Source organism: Papaver somniferum, chromosome 5 (assembly GCF_003573695.1).
Source record: "Papaver somniferum cultivar HN1 chromosome 5, ASM357369v1, whole genome shotgun sequence".
Lineage (NCBI taxonomy): Eukaryota > Viridiplantae > Streptophyta > Magnoliopsida > Ranunculales > Papaveraceae > Papaver > Papaver somniferum.
The window spans coordinates 67,906,778-67,920,570 of record NC_039362.1 but is presented as its reverse complement, the minus strand read 5'-3'; the positions used below and the strand labels follow the sequence as shown (position 1 = coordinate 67,920,570).

At 37.3% G+C, this 13,793-nt stretch overlaps 4 protein-coding genes across 6 annotated transcripts; 2 read left to right on the top strand and 2 right to left on the bottom strand.

Moving 5' to 3' along the window:
* The first annotated feature begins 4,677 nt into the window (after window positions 1–4,677).
* LOC113281820 (ninja-family protein 6-like) lies at window positions 4,678–7,059 on the top strand. 2 transcript variants are annotated; one of them, XM_026530690.1, is made up of 3 exons: window positions 4,693–4,745; window positions 4,847–5,536; window positions 6,283–7,059. In XM_026530690.1, the coding sequence occupies exons 1-3, from the start codon at window positions 4,706–4,708 to the stop codon at window positions 6,705–6,707; spliced, it is 1,155 nt and encodes a 384-aa protein (XP_026386475.1). In that variant the 5' UTR covers window positions 4,693–4,705; the 3' UTR covers window positions 6,708–7,059. The 2 variants fall into 2 exon arrangements, with proteins under 2 accessions (XP_026386474.1, XP_026386475.1); XM_026530689.1 differs by having other exon boundaries at window positions 4,678–5,536.
* Window positions 7,060–7,339: 280 nt separating this feature from the next.
* On the bottom strand, window positions 7,340–10,128 carry LOC113281821 (probable serine/threonine-protein kinase DDB_G0278665). The gene is made up of 4 exons (XM_026530691.1): window positions 10,025–10,128; window positions 9,827–9,904; window positions 8,152–9,004; window positions 7,340–8,017 (listed from the first exon to the last, which is right to left on the bottom strand). The coding sequence occupies exons 3-4, from the start codon at window positions 8,958–8,960 to the stop codon at window positions 7,804–7,806; spliced, it is 1,023 nt and encodes a 340-aa protein (XP_026386476.1). The 5' UTR covers window positions 8,961–9,004; window positions 9,827–9,904; window positions 10,025–10,128; the 3' UTR covers window positions 7,340–7,803.
* A 755-nt stretch (window positions 10,129–10,883) lies between these two features.
* Window positions 10,884–11,848, top strand: LOC113281818 (protein CHLORORESPIRATORY REDUCTION 7, chloroplastic-like). Of its 2 annotated transcripts, none has more exons than XM_026530687.1 (3): window positions 10,884–11,037; window positions 11,176–11,309; window positions 11,409–11,848. In XM_026530687.1, the coding sequence occupies exons 1-3, from the start codon at window positions 10,977–10,979 to the stop codon at window positions 11,451–11,453; spliced, it is 240 nt and encodes a 79-aa protein (XP_026386472.1). In that variant the 5' UTR covers window positions 10,884–10,976; the 3' UTR covers window positions 11,454–11,848. The 2 variants fall into 2 exon arrangements, with proteins under 2 accessions (XP_026386472.1, XP_026386471.1); XM_026530686.1 differs by having other exon boundaries at window positions 11,399–11,848.
* LOC113281819 lies at window positions 11,834–12,620 on the bottom strand. Its single transcript, XM_026530688.1, has 3 exons — window positions 12,364–12,620; window positions 12,181–12,286; window positions 11,834–12,104 (listed from the first exon to the last, which is right to left on the bottom strand). Exons 1-3 carry the CDS (start codon window positions 12,489–12,491, stop codon window positions 12,060–12,062), a joined length of 279 nt encoding a protein of 92 aa, XP_026386473.1. The 5' UTR covers window positions 12,492–12,620; the 3' UTR covers window positions 11,834–12,059.
* Between the last annotated feature and the right edge of the window lie 1,173 nt (window positions 12,621–13,793).

The following is a 13,793-nucleotide window of genomic DNA, read 5'->3' as shown; positions in this document are numbered from 1 at the left end:
TCGTACAGTGCAATGTTCGGTTACCTAGGATAAAATGGTAGGTAACCGAACTTTGAACTTGACAATTTATTTGAGTACTTCTTGTGTGTTCGGTTAGTTCGCAAACTTCTACGCAACCAAGTTCCCAACCGAACTTCAGGTTAAAAGTAACCTAGTGTAAGAAGTTCGGTTGGTTCGCAAACTTCAACATATTTTGCGAATCAACCGAACTGGGCTTATAGGTACAGTTCGGTTACAAAGAAAACTTAATAATTTTGCGAACAAACCGAACTTATGGACTTGTATTGTTCTAATACAAGGAGTTCGGTTAAAAGTATTTTTTTGCGAATCAACCGAACTCAAAGTTCGGTTAAGAAAAAAATAATTTGTGATAACCAAATTTTTACTGAAAAAAAAGTCCATTAAATCTCTCTACAACTTCCATTTTCAACTCATTTTGATGATTAGTTCTCATTTATTCAACCAAAAACGAATGACAAGTAATGGGTTTGTGAGAATATCTTTGTTAATGTTTTAAATTAAGCTATATATATAGTGGTGGTGGTGGTAATCGGAGATGGTGGTGGTAATCGGTGGTTGTTGGTGGTGATAATTGGAGGAGGTGGTGGTGGTAATCGGCGGTGGTGGTAATCGGTGGTTGGTGGTGGTAATCGGTGGTGGTGGGTGGTGGTGGTAATCGGTGGTTGGTGGTGGTGGTGGTAATCGGCGGTGGTGGGAGGTGGTGGTGAGAGGAGATGGTGGTTATATATATATATATAGAGAGGTGGTTATTGTGTTGGTTTTAAATTAAATTAGGTTAAGGATAGATTAGTCATTTCAATGTTTTAGGATACCCCTTATAACTATAGGGAAGGTGGCCTAATAAGACCATGGTCCCAAAAAAAAATCATTCCTGATTAATTACCAGCACGTATCAGGTTCAGGACTTATCGTAGCCGTGCAGTTTAATTAGCCAGTGGCCGAATTATTGTAATGTAGGCCTGTAGCAATAAGGATTTGGAAATAAACCTTAGCCAGGAAGAAAATAAGTTGCTTACATTTAAGTATATTATTTGGTGTTGTACTTTTTATATTCTGGAATACACTGAAGAAAGTAGTTCACTGATTCATGCACTTGCAAACTGTTCTTTTCTTGTGGGAGTATTTTGTTTACTGTTCACATGCTTTTCACATCTTGTGTGTGTTTCTGTTGTTCCCTCTCGATATATATATATATTCAAGAATTTACAGGTCAAAACAATATTTATGCTTATTTCCAGATTGGTTATCGCTTTCGTTACTAGACTATGGAAGTCGTTAGCTTGATGAGCTATACATGTGGGTTGTCATCCCTCAAACCGGATGATAGAGAAGCCTGCTCCGTATATCCACCCATTGCATTCACAAGGATGAGCCCCAAATTATTTTAATTTCAATCAAAGAGTGACAGTCTACCGCTCAGTAACACTTCAGTTGAGATCAGATCCATTTCTTCAACTTTCCCTCCCAAAAGTAGCTGCAAACATTGAAGTTTATTAGCTCTGACGAACACGTCCACCTTTCCAAGTATCAAACCGTTATATCCATTGGCCCAAAAATTCACAAAATCCGACACGTTTCAGTAGACAGCAGTAACTAGTACGGTATCCCAACTTTGAACGAAAGAAGCAGTTGTTCAGAATGAAGCATCCCACCCACCAATACTATTCCAAGTCGCGGACACGTGTAAAAGTATCCACGTCAACATCACTGACGTGTTCACGTGTCTTATCAGATCTTCTTATTCAAAGATCTCCTTTCTCTTAAAAATATATTTTTGTTTCACAAAATTCCGAATTAATTAATTGGTGCATGGAGACAGCTGGTGATGTCATTTTTAAAGGTAACAAAAGTTGACACGTCGCCTTCTTTATGTGCAAGTTGATGATGCTGATCTGTTAACACACGCTAATCCTGACACGTGGTCGGGACACGACACGCGGTTTCAATTCTATGCAACTTGCAAAAGGAAAATTGGACAAAAAGGACCTTAACCAACTTGTGTCTTTTGGTGGGGCCCTTTGGTTGGGAAAGAAAAAGTGTGGGGGTCCTTTTTGGGATATAATATATTTCTGTCACGCGACTCACGCCTTGTGTTGGCATGTGTCTTAATATGTTTAGCTCCAGAGTCACATCAAGATCACAACTTGGAATGTTCTGGTCAAACTAGGATGACTTTTGTTGACTAAAGTCAAGATCTGTTTTTATAGTGTTTGTTTAATCGACACGTTTGAACAAGTGGATGGTCTGATATTATTATTGTTATTTTTTTTTCCTCTTATCATGAAATTTGTTTAACAACTCTTTCTAGACTGATGATGATAAAAGGCTAGATTCCACAACCGATGAAATCTTTCTCGACGTGTTGGAGTTTCAATTGATAAGATCTTCGAGAATGATTGAGAATTTTTTTTTCATGTGTCCGGACTCTGAATGGTATTTCACAAGACCGGGTTGTCTTTCTTTCTACTTGGGTACTCGCACTTTATCCGAAACTTGAATGTGTACTATCAGACGGTTGATGCCTTGACGATATAGTGCTTATGTATATCCTAGTTAGTGTAATCACAAGGAGTCGATTATGAAAAAGTTAGGCAAAATTTTTTTTTTTTTTGGGTCAATTGTTTGGCGAATTAACTTCTTAAAAGAAAATGGAAGACGGCTTCTCCAGTATCTCCAAACAGCCTGTAAGAGTTATTATGTTTCTATTTTTAGAAATGCTACTACTTTGGAAAACCTTAGGCTAAGTCTTATGAGAGTGCTAATCTAGCAGCTAGATTAGCAGGTCACGTCATCTGAGAGCATTGTCCAGCGTTGTTTGGTTCAGCGTTTTAAATCTCAGCCGTTAGATCAGAAAATTAATCTCCCAGCGCTGAACCATTCAGCGTAAATGTCATTTTTTGAGCGCCGAACCATTCATCGTTTCAATCTCGCTGTTAGTTTAACTGCGATCAAATGATAGGAGAAAGAACTATTGTAACTTTTAGACCACACTTTTTCTTTTTGAATTGCAACACTTAACTGCCAATATAGTAAATCAATCTAGCCCATAGAACTTAGACTCTCTTGTAAACTATACTTTCTGCCCATTTTCCCTTGATCCAATATTGTAAGAGTTTATCAAAAATAAGTGAAGTAAACCATATTATTTTACTAAAACTTATGGGAAAAGAATATCTAAAACGTGCGAGAAACAAACAATTAATTCCAACGTTTTCTTTCTCCATTTACTATAAACAGGATACACTGATAAAGTTCAAACTAAAGTCATAGATGCACTCGCCAAGTATACTAATCATTCTTCAAAAAATGAAGAAAAGAGTCCAACTCTAACACGTCCGTCAGCGACTCAGCAACAATTGGCGCAACCCTGCTATAAATGTAGTTACATTTAGGGCTGCACAACGGGTAGGGTGGGTAGGATATGGCCTATACCCGCCACCCTATCCGTTTACTGGCGGTTAAGAAAATCTTTACCCGCTACCCTACTCGCCAAATAATGGATAGGGTAGGATACGATTAAAAAACTGGCGGGTAGGGTAGGGTTGGCGGGTATAGGTAGGGTATGTGCACTCCTAGGTAGGGTGGGTAGGATATGGCCTATACCCGCCACCCTACCCGTTTACTGGCGGTTAAGAAAATCTTTACCCGCCATCCTACCCGCCAAATAGTGGATAGGGTAGGATACGGTTAAAAAACTGGCGGGTAGGGTAGGGTTGGCGGATATGGGTAGGGTATGTGCACCCCTAGTTACATTACGAGGAGGAGGAGGACAAAAGTAAAAAAAATTAATGGGATTCGAGGTTTTGTAGTATCCATCCCCGGCCCGACTCTTCGCATACAGACTCACTAGTATATCTTATGAAGTTCGAAGCTGCTGGCCATCTACCGGTTTTTTACACCACATCTCTACATCCCTATGTGTCACATATCTAAATCCTTGATTGGAAAGTGGTGAACCCGTTGGGCCCGCGGTGGATCCTGGCCTGAATGCGTGCACTAATAGGATAGCGACACATAAGCGGGGGATTTTTTTGGTGTAAAAATGCGGTAGATATAAAACATTTTCGTATGAAGTTCGTAGCGATAGTAGTAGATACGTTTGGTTGTTCCTTATTAATTCGAAGAGTCGCACTCCCTTTCCTTCTTTCTCTCTTTCATATCCTAATAAAACAACAACTCGAAATTCGAGGTTGTCCGACACGTGGTAAACTATAACAAACCCTAATTATTAATCCTTCAAATATCCTTTTCGAAGGATAACAGCTAAGAGGAGAGAGAATCCATCAAAACGATGGCGACATCTCGAGTTAAAAACGAGGAGTAACACATCCGTATTCACTACCAAGATATGACACGTGGCGATAACAAACGTCACCACAGTCATGAACCGACACGTATTCACGACAACCGAATCTTGCAACATCTTCTTTTCCCCTCTCTCTCCTCTCTTGAGTTATCGATGGAGACGCTTGTTTGGCGACGCCGCTAAATCTGGACAACATTAACTACGTGTCGATCCTCAATAACACCTGATTGACACGTGTTGTTCTCCAATACTTATGGGTATTTTCGTCTTTTTGTTTCGTTAAAAGAATTTTTTTCTAAGTTCTCGTTTTTTCTACTGTATTTCTTTCTTCTTCTTCGTCTCGGGTTCTCTTTTTTTTTCCCTTTCCTTCCTCAATCAATGGCTTCTTCTTCTCTTTTCTTCCAGACTCGCTCCTCAGGTATTATGTCAATGGAGACTTCTTTATAATACTAAACGCATGGGTTATGTGTGATCGTTTTGATTATATTTTCATTCTGTTTTTTCTTTGTGTTGTGATAGTAATGGGTGAAAGAAATAATGAGAATTCGGCAGATATTGATAATGAATATCCAAAAGATTTGTTACAGAGATTTATGGCGGGAAACCATTTCCCAACGGAATTTGCAGCGAAAACTGAGGAAACAGAAGAAGATGATGAAGAGATTGAATTAAACTTATCATTAGGAGGTTGTTTTGGTGTAAACCCAAGTGAGAAAAAGAGGTTGATGAGGTCATCGTCAATATCAGTATCAGGATTAAGTAATCTGTTTAAAGATGAAAAAGAAGGGAATAATTCTTCATCAGCAGCATCTTTGATAAGAACATGTTCATTGCCTGTAGTAGTAGCAACAGAAGAAGAAAGAAGGAAAAGAAAAGAGTTACAATCTTTAAGAAGATTAGAAGCGAAAAGAAAGAGATCAGAGAAACAAAAGAATTGTACTAGGGTTAACAATAATAAAGATTCTCAACAAGAGAAGATGCAACAGCAGCAACAAGACAATAATAAGCAAAAGAATGGACTGTTTTCTTCTTCATCAATGGCTATATCTTTTAGGGGACCAAATTGGGGTTCTAATCCTTCTCTTGGTAGGAATATTGATATCAATGGTGTTCCTCCGCCAGCACCATCACCAGTTTCAGTTTCTATGAATTCTCAAGCTAGTAGTTCATCGGGTGGTTCCGATGAAATCCATGGTCGACCTGTCCCAGGTATATTATCATATAAACTTCTTATTAGTCAATAATTAACTTAATGCAGAGATTAGAGTTTGTTGTGTGTTTGTTGAAGTTGCTTAACTAATAATATTGCACAATGTTTTAGTTTTGTTATTTGGTTTCATTCATAATTGTTGGTTGTTACTTGTTAAGTATAGTAATCTCTTGGGATACATGATGAGGGTTTTTTTTTTTGTATATGGTTGAGAATGTTTGTATAGTAGATCTCTAGACTAAAACTAATTAACTTAGATTCACCGACTGTTGAAATCATATATATTATGTATGAGCCTCATGAGTCAACTCTAGCTGCCATTCGAAATCAAAGGGAATATAGACTATTTACTTGAAGAGGATGGAATTTGAGTGAAAGCAATTGGTAATTGACGATTAGATGGGTGGAGGGTGGTATATTTTTGTACGAAAGTAAATATGTCTTTTTTATTTTTGGAACAAAATATATGAACCCAAGTAGATTCTGAAGTCATGTTACAGTTGCATATAAAGTTTACCTGAATTGGTGTTGAAAGATGAATGGTTAGTTGCTTTATAAATGGGTGTTACATCTGGTTAGTTGCTTTATTAATGGGTGTTACATCTTTGCAAGAGACAGTGGTACATGTGCACAACCAGGTTCCTATTGGAAGCGTGTGGTCACAATTAGTAGGAAATTTGAATAAGAGTTTTTTTTTTATATATATTTTTTTTCTTCTCACTAATTATGTAATCCAACATAACAGGATTGAACAGTAGATCTGAAATGAGAAGCCCAATGAGTTCTCAATCTTTTAAAGAACACATTGAGCAAAAACCAGTTATGCCTCCGGCACCAACCACGCCTTCAGAAAAACCGAGTAGCGGAACGGATGTCAAGATGGAGAATACATCTTATAGCCCTCCTAATAAGGTAGCAGAAACCGGCTCAAGGGAAATGGGAATGAAAATGATGGAGGAAATGCCTTGTGTGTCTACGAAGGGATATGGACCTAATGGGAAACGTATAGAAGGATTCTTGTATAAGTATCGGAAGGGTGAGGAAGTAAGAATAGTTTGTGTGTGCCATGGTAGTTTTCTCACTCCAGCAGAGTTCGTAAAGCATGCTGGAGGCATCGACGTGACACATCCCCTGAGGCATATTACAGTCAGTCAAACCCCTTCCTTTTAAGATTGTGTTTCATATTTTCTCTTGAATTGAAGAGTGAAGAAAGAAGCAAGTTTACTTTAGCTAAGATTGGTTGAAGAGTAGCTTTTTTAGAGGCTAGTTTTGATTTCTTTCCTTTTTTTGGTTATATTAGGAGGCTTTGAGTGTGTACAGTGAAATACGAGTTAATAGGAAACATTTAGTAGTGAGGATGGTTATAGTTGAAATATTATTGAGAAAACAAGTATTAACTTCACCAATCAACCTCTTAACAATTTTAGTTTCTTCTCTTTTTCTTTTTTTGTGGATGCAAATTGAAAATTTCCAAAGGCATTTGGATACTTTTAAGAGAATGTATATATAAACTTATTGAATAAATTAGGTCAAAACAAAAATCTATATTAGTGTGCTTATCTTGGAAAATACTTCATTATCATCTCCAATATCTTTTAAAAAGTGGGAATTTAGTTTCTTAAGTAATTTGGAAGTTAGGTTATGAAATCCTGACAATTACAAGTTGAGGAGACACAAAAATGGTGTGGTGGGGAAAGCAAGCAATGCATATTCTGTCAATTGTATTACTTATTTTTTAATTTATCATATTACTTTCTTTTAGGATTAAGAAATTGGTTAATGTTTGTTCTTAGGTAAGGAAAGATTGAAGTTTAAATAATATATTTTCTAAGAACTGTTTCAAGCTAAACAGTGTAAAAACTAAACTGCACGTGCAAATTTCAGCTCATATTCCTTTCAGTACACACACAGATTACATTCATGTACACCCTTTTCTTTCCTATTGAGTGGTCCTTGTCTTGTATATTTTTGTTGTGGGTTTTTGAGTTTTAGACCCCTTTCTTGGCACTAAACCTCCAACCAGGTTCATCTACAACTAAGTCATGCCAAACATGTGAGATGCAAACTGTATCTGAACTCAATCCATGTGGCAGTGTGATACTTTTCATGCATGAGTATGAAATTGTGGCACTTCATTTCGAGTATGTGCTCCGCACCTCGTACAATGATGATGATTTCCTTCTGTGAAGATTGAGATGCAGGCGTATGTTAATATCGGGAGAGTTGGGAGGAGTATGTGTGTAACCTCCTGGGTGGACAAATACTCTCAAGAACAAAATGAGCAACAAGAGAAGCATGAAAACCATTTCCGATCATTAGCGCCTGTGGCATTTGGTGTGGTTGGTGTGTTGGGTTGCGGCTGTTGCGACACTTGTTCCTGCTCCTCCTGCTGCTCATTCGACTTTTCTTTAACCTGATGCAATGGATGTTCCGTCTCTACCTTCGTGGATGGAGCCCTCCCTCCTTCTGCAGACGTCAATCTGCATATAAAAGAAGAAATGTCAGTAGGCTATTCGGGTTTATGAAGGTATACATGGTGTTAGAACAAATGTTTTGTAACTTGGGATGTTACCTATTTTAAGTATATATGTGTGTGTAAATGATCAAAACTTACATTGGAAATGCAAAGGAAACTACGCTGGCTCCACTCTCGTCAGAACGATAAGAAATGCTGGAAGAATGACGAGCTGAATCTACAGGAGGTGTTTTCTCTGTATTTTGATCGTCCTCTGACACCCTTGACACTTCGTTCATGGTAGCCGATGCTGCTGCATCTTCCGCATTTAAGCTTTCCCCAACCTTATTCCCAGGAGTAGAAGCTGGAGATGGGCTATTAGGATTGCTAGGGGGGTCCTTCTTGAGATCGAGGAAGTTATTGTAATCCCCTGGCATGCCTAATTCTCCAGACCTTCCCATTAGAAAAATTTGGTCAGCGGAGAAACTATTATTTCCCATATGGATGCTGAACAATGATTCGTTGGATTGCACACTCCATTCGACTGGTGTTGCCGATGGACTCCTTGCGAATACAGTAGATGGAATCCTATATGGATCTGGTGCAACTTCTTCTCGTTCCATCACTTGTATTGGAGGTGACTGGTTTGGTGACGCCTCATTAATCATTACAGTAGGATCTGAAGTGCTGGAAGGAACATCAATAAGAAGTTCTGGATGGTCTAAAGAATCGACATTATGCTGCTGCAAAGAATCTTCATCAGCCGGAAAGAGTGAAATGGGATATTTTTTGCTTCCTTTTACTAGAGAGTCCAAAGGAGACGAAGATGATGAAGAAGAGGAAGAGGCAGAGGACAAAGTAGATGTTGCGGAAGGAGATTCTACGGGAGTTGCTATCGGGGTATGCTTTTTACTGCCATTTTGTTGTTGATCAGATTCCGTAACTGAAGTTAGATTATCTGAATTCATGGTTCAAAACCTACTATATCCACATATAGATTCTTTAGAAAACGCTGCAAAAAAGAAAATGCAGTAGTAAGAAGCTTCACAAGGTAGGCAAATGCAAACTCACGTTCTAACTCAGAAATTCAGGATACTTGATAGTCGCATCAAAGGACAGTACCACGAAACTTAAATAAGCATACATTCTTCAGTGACATCTGACATGTTAATGAAAGAAGATTCATGCTTGAAATGGAAACCGTAAATGTTTCTTTGTGTGACAAATTGCAGTCTATATTTTCTATACAAGGCTAATGTGATAGATGCTCGGCTAGAAGCTCAATACATTAACCTCAGGATGATCACGAATAATGTACACCTAACATTTCAATGTTCCGGTAACTGGATCATACAAGATGCCATACTGATTGCTTGAAGTTCTACTTACAAGTTCTGTCAAGAAACACAAGCCACAAGCCTTATTCAGATATTCTTCTTTCTCGTTCATCTATATCGTATTATGTTTATTATGGGTTGATATTCACGTTAATAACTAAACCCTGGCAACTAGAAAGTTACAGGATAAACCAACAACTTGCAGAAAATCTTAAATTCATTATGAGAGGTAGCATCTCTGGCAATATGTAACCTTTAAGGCTGGGTAGTCTGACCCAACTCAACTACATCTAATTAGGCAAAGGGGCATAATACAAATACATTGCTCCAAACACCGCTCCATTAATGGCGTTATAATGACCCTATGGCTTATTGAATGTCAATTCACCTAATAGTTAGCTACCTCTCATAAATTCATGAAAGACATACTTACAAAATTAAAGAAGAAATTAACATACAAAAATGTATAAAATATTCAGAAAGTGAAAGATATCTACCAGGTTAATGGAGTTGCAATGCTTGAATGTCAATTCAACCAGCTATAAAAGCAGCATCAGAAATGAAACCCCTTTCTCCTTCAAAAATGAATAGAAGCCACCATTTTTAATCAAAACAAAAAATGATACCAAGATGTCTTCCAACTATAAATATTACAGCAGAAAAATGGAGGTTATTGGATAAACATTGAATATTACCTGAATTAGATTTTTTACAGTTCTTCACAGAAAGGATTAGATGATGGAATTTCGAGGTGGGATCAAAACTCGATTTTGGTCCCCCTATTTTGTGTATCAGTGTCTATCCAGGAATATAAAATTAGGGTTTTTTGTGAGTTGGATTCAGAATGGACAAGAGACATTCTAGGCATATTTGTCTCTACCAAAGTAACTAACTTTTGTTTCTGTTCGCGCCATTCCTCAACTACCTTCAAAGGTAGTAAGTACCCTTAACAGATTACTGAGGAGGTTTAATGGACTGGGCTTCACAAAAGTCCATATCAAATGGTCGAAAAAATCATCAGGACCAAAATGTCATGCATGCAAGTTGCTAAGCAAATTATGTTCTAAAAATTACTGTTTGACTTGTTATCTTTACTGGAAGGGAGCAGGAATGTCGTCAGTTTAAACACATAGAGTAATAGAGTTAAGTACGCCTCATTTATTCAATATCAGCTATCGGTGTCTAAGTGCCCTTTAAGTGGCTGAAATCAAATGAGGTGATAAATGCAGAATTTCTGATTTTCTTTTTTGTAGAGGAGAACATCCTGAATCACATGGAAATCGACTAAGTGTCAAGGTGCAAGAGGGTGGTATTATTGCAGAAAGTCATTGCTAACCTTCAAAAAAAGAAGAAAAAAAAGGCGCAGAAAAGTTCTCCTACAAAATTACTCACAGCACCATAAACCAGCAAAACTGAAGTGGCCTCCGAAAAACCAGCAAAACTAAAGTGGCCTCCAAATGTGGTAGAAAATTTGGCAATGCCAAACTCTTATCTCTCTAACATTGGATAGGACCAGGACCACTTCTGTAAAATTGTTGAGCATTGAAGGGTAAACAAATAAAGATTTTATGAGTGGTACAGTTTTATCTTGTTATCTCCATAGAATTTTGTTTCTGCTAATTTTCATTTCATATCTGCTAGACTGAAATGGAGGGAGTTTTGAAGAAGCAGTTATTCAACAATGGAGTACAACTTCACTCCGCTAACTGTAAGTATCTCTTAACTTAGTTTCCTGTAAGTTTAAGATTTTGTTAAATCTTTAAAACAAAAGAGTTCACATTGGAGAAGTGCTCGAATTATGTACACAGATTTTTGGTAAAGAATATCATTTCTTTTGCTTTTGCAGTCAATGAATCATCAAGACATTTCACTCGACCCTGGTTTTCTCGGACAAGCCTAGCTAGTAGGCCTGGAAGCAATATGTACTCGGAATTTCGTAATGGACTGCTAAAGAAAACATCAAGGTGGAGCAAGCATCAGGTAAAACTTATGTTTTCAACTACAACTTATGTTCTTGTAAAGAGACAACATGTATTCTTAGTTGCCTCAGTTATTTTTCTCCTGTTTAGGTCTGCGCAGGTAGGCGGAGAAGGGCATATTTACAATCTGAAACTTATGTTTTAATTGAACCTGGCAAGGACGAGGAGTTTGTCTCTGAAGACGAGTTGAAAATTAGGTTAAAAGGTTGGCTGGAAAACTGGACTCGGAACTCTTTGCCTCGAGACCTTGCAAAGTTCAAAACTCTAGATGATGCTGTTTCACACCTAGTAAAGTCCGTATGTGAACTTGAGCTTGATGGTGAAGTTGGTTCAGTTCAATGGTATCAAGTTCGATTGGAGTGATGCTGCTTTCAAGTGAATTACTCTGCAGCGTGAATACTAAGTGCTACTCATGCATTTTATTTTTTTTAGCTTATCAAAATGGGCATAGGCAGAATTTATAGTTGTAGGTTTAGCAGAACAAATCGAAAAATGTACTAAATTTGTAAGAAAAATATGAAACAGTTGAACTAAAGAACACCTATCTCGATTCATTTACTTCCAAAGGGTACACATAATTGAGAGCTTGTCTCGAAAGCCCGTTACAATCTTGCTTCACTAGAAAAATCCTAAAAACATAAATCCGAATACAACACAAACTAGGTCCAGAAATCATATACATACATTAGTATATATCGAAATTATAGAAACTACTATTCACCAAACCCCTCTTCTATGTATGCATCCACATTTAGACTTGAGACACACCAACATCCTGAAAACACTTATCAAGTATCTGTCCATAAAATCTAAGTCAGACAATATCCCGAACACCTTAAATGACTGTTTTCTAGGGAGTTTCAGGAAATTACCTTAGGTGGATTGGCAGAAGGTGGTATTAAAGAACCAGGTCTTTTGCTTCTAGCTAGAAGTCCTTTAGAAACAGGGGACATCAATTTATCAGTTGGACTCATATACCTGCAAAAAAAAAACAAAAAAAAAATCAGATAATTTTAATTAACAAAAAATTTGAAACGGAGAAAGATCTAGTGTACCTTTCAGGACACTTGAAAGACTTGAATGCTTTGGGAAGTCTAAGGGGATTGATCTTCTGATCAACATTCAGAGTTTGAGGTGGTGTTTCACTGGCAATTTCTTTAGGGGTCTGGGGAGATGTATCCATGAATTAGATGTGAAGAATGAGTTCGATTGATTGAAACTGCTTGAACTGAATTCAATAAACTGATTTGAGGAGGAGAGAAAAAGAGAGAGGGGTTGATGGTATTGAGCAAAAACCTGTTGGTTAGTGTTTATATTATGAACGTTTTGGGATAATATGACCGTTTGGGTGGAAGAGTTTATAACGGTCGAATTAGGATTCACAATTGAGTTTCTTACACGTGTACTGGATAATCTTAGAGGTTAATATTGGGCTTGGGCCTACTGAGCTGCGATGGCATCGTGATTCTTGCGAGTGGAGAGGCATTTCCAAACAATATGTTTGATCCTTTCAGATGTGTTCATACTCCATATATATTTTCAGAATTTTTTTGATTCTGCATAGACAGAAGCTGATGAATTTTGAAGCTTCGAATAAAAAGAGCTAACCGTAAACTTTACATATTTGGTTAAGGACCATCTTAATCTATCAACTAGTCCTCCATGTGTATTATATATTTAATATTTTTGTAATTTCAGAATCACTAAATATGGACTGTAAAATAGTTGCATTCCACTTTTTTGGATCTGAGTCTATCAACTCAGACATAAGTAGTTTGAGAAGAAGTTTCTGCCAAAACTTCTTCCCTACCAGGAATCCAATTATCATTCCAAATATGAATTGATTTACCATCTCCAACCTCCCTGTGCTATACTATTTTATGTATTGTATGTCTTGCAAAATACACTTCCAAGTCCAGGATGATTTATCCATTTTCTGAGAGTGCAAAACCCTTGTTGTTCTAAAGTACTTTTATTTTAAGGTTTTAGTACACAAATTATCTGGGTTACTAACCAGTCTCCAAACTATCCTACTAATCATATCTTGATTTACTTTATCGGCTTCTTTAAATCCCAGGCCTCCGAAATGTCATTAGCTTGGACAGGAAATCAAATGATTTTAGGTATACACATTTCAAATTCATATGTTTACCCCACCAGAAATCTCGCTGAATGGACGTTATCTTTTTAGGAAATACAAAACATCTCGTAGTAAAAATGGGCAGACTGGATAAAATAGATTTTTTCAAAACCATTTTTCTAGGTTGGGAGAGAATCTTTCCCACCAATCTTTTTATTATGAATCCAGTACTGAAAGGTTGGGTAACTTTTGATAACTCTTTTCTGGTACATTACAATGAATGGAGAAGAAAAAATGAAACTAGTATCTCTAGGGCATTAGCTTCTACCGAATGCTGACATATTTGGAAGGAAAATATGCCTAAGAGTTATTGAAAATAAAAGTACTTCTCCATAACAAGTAGCT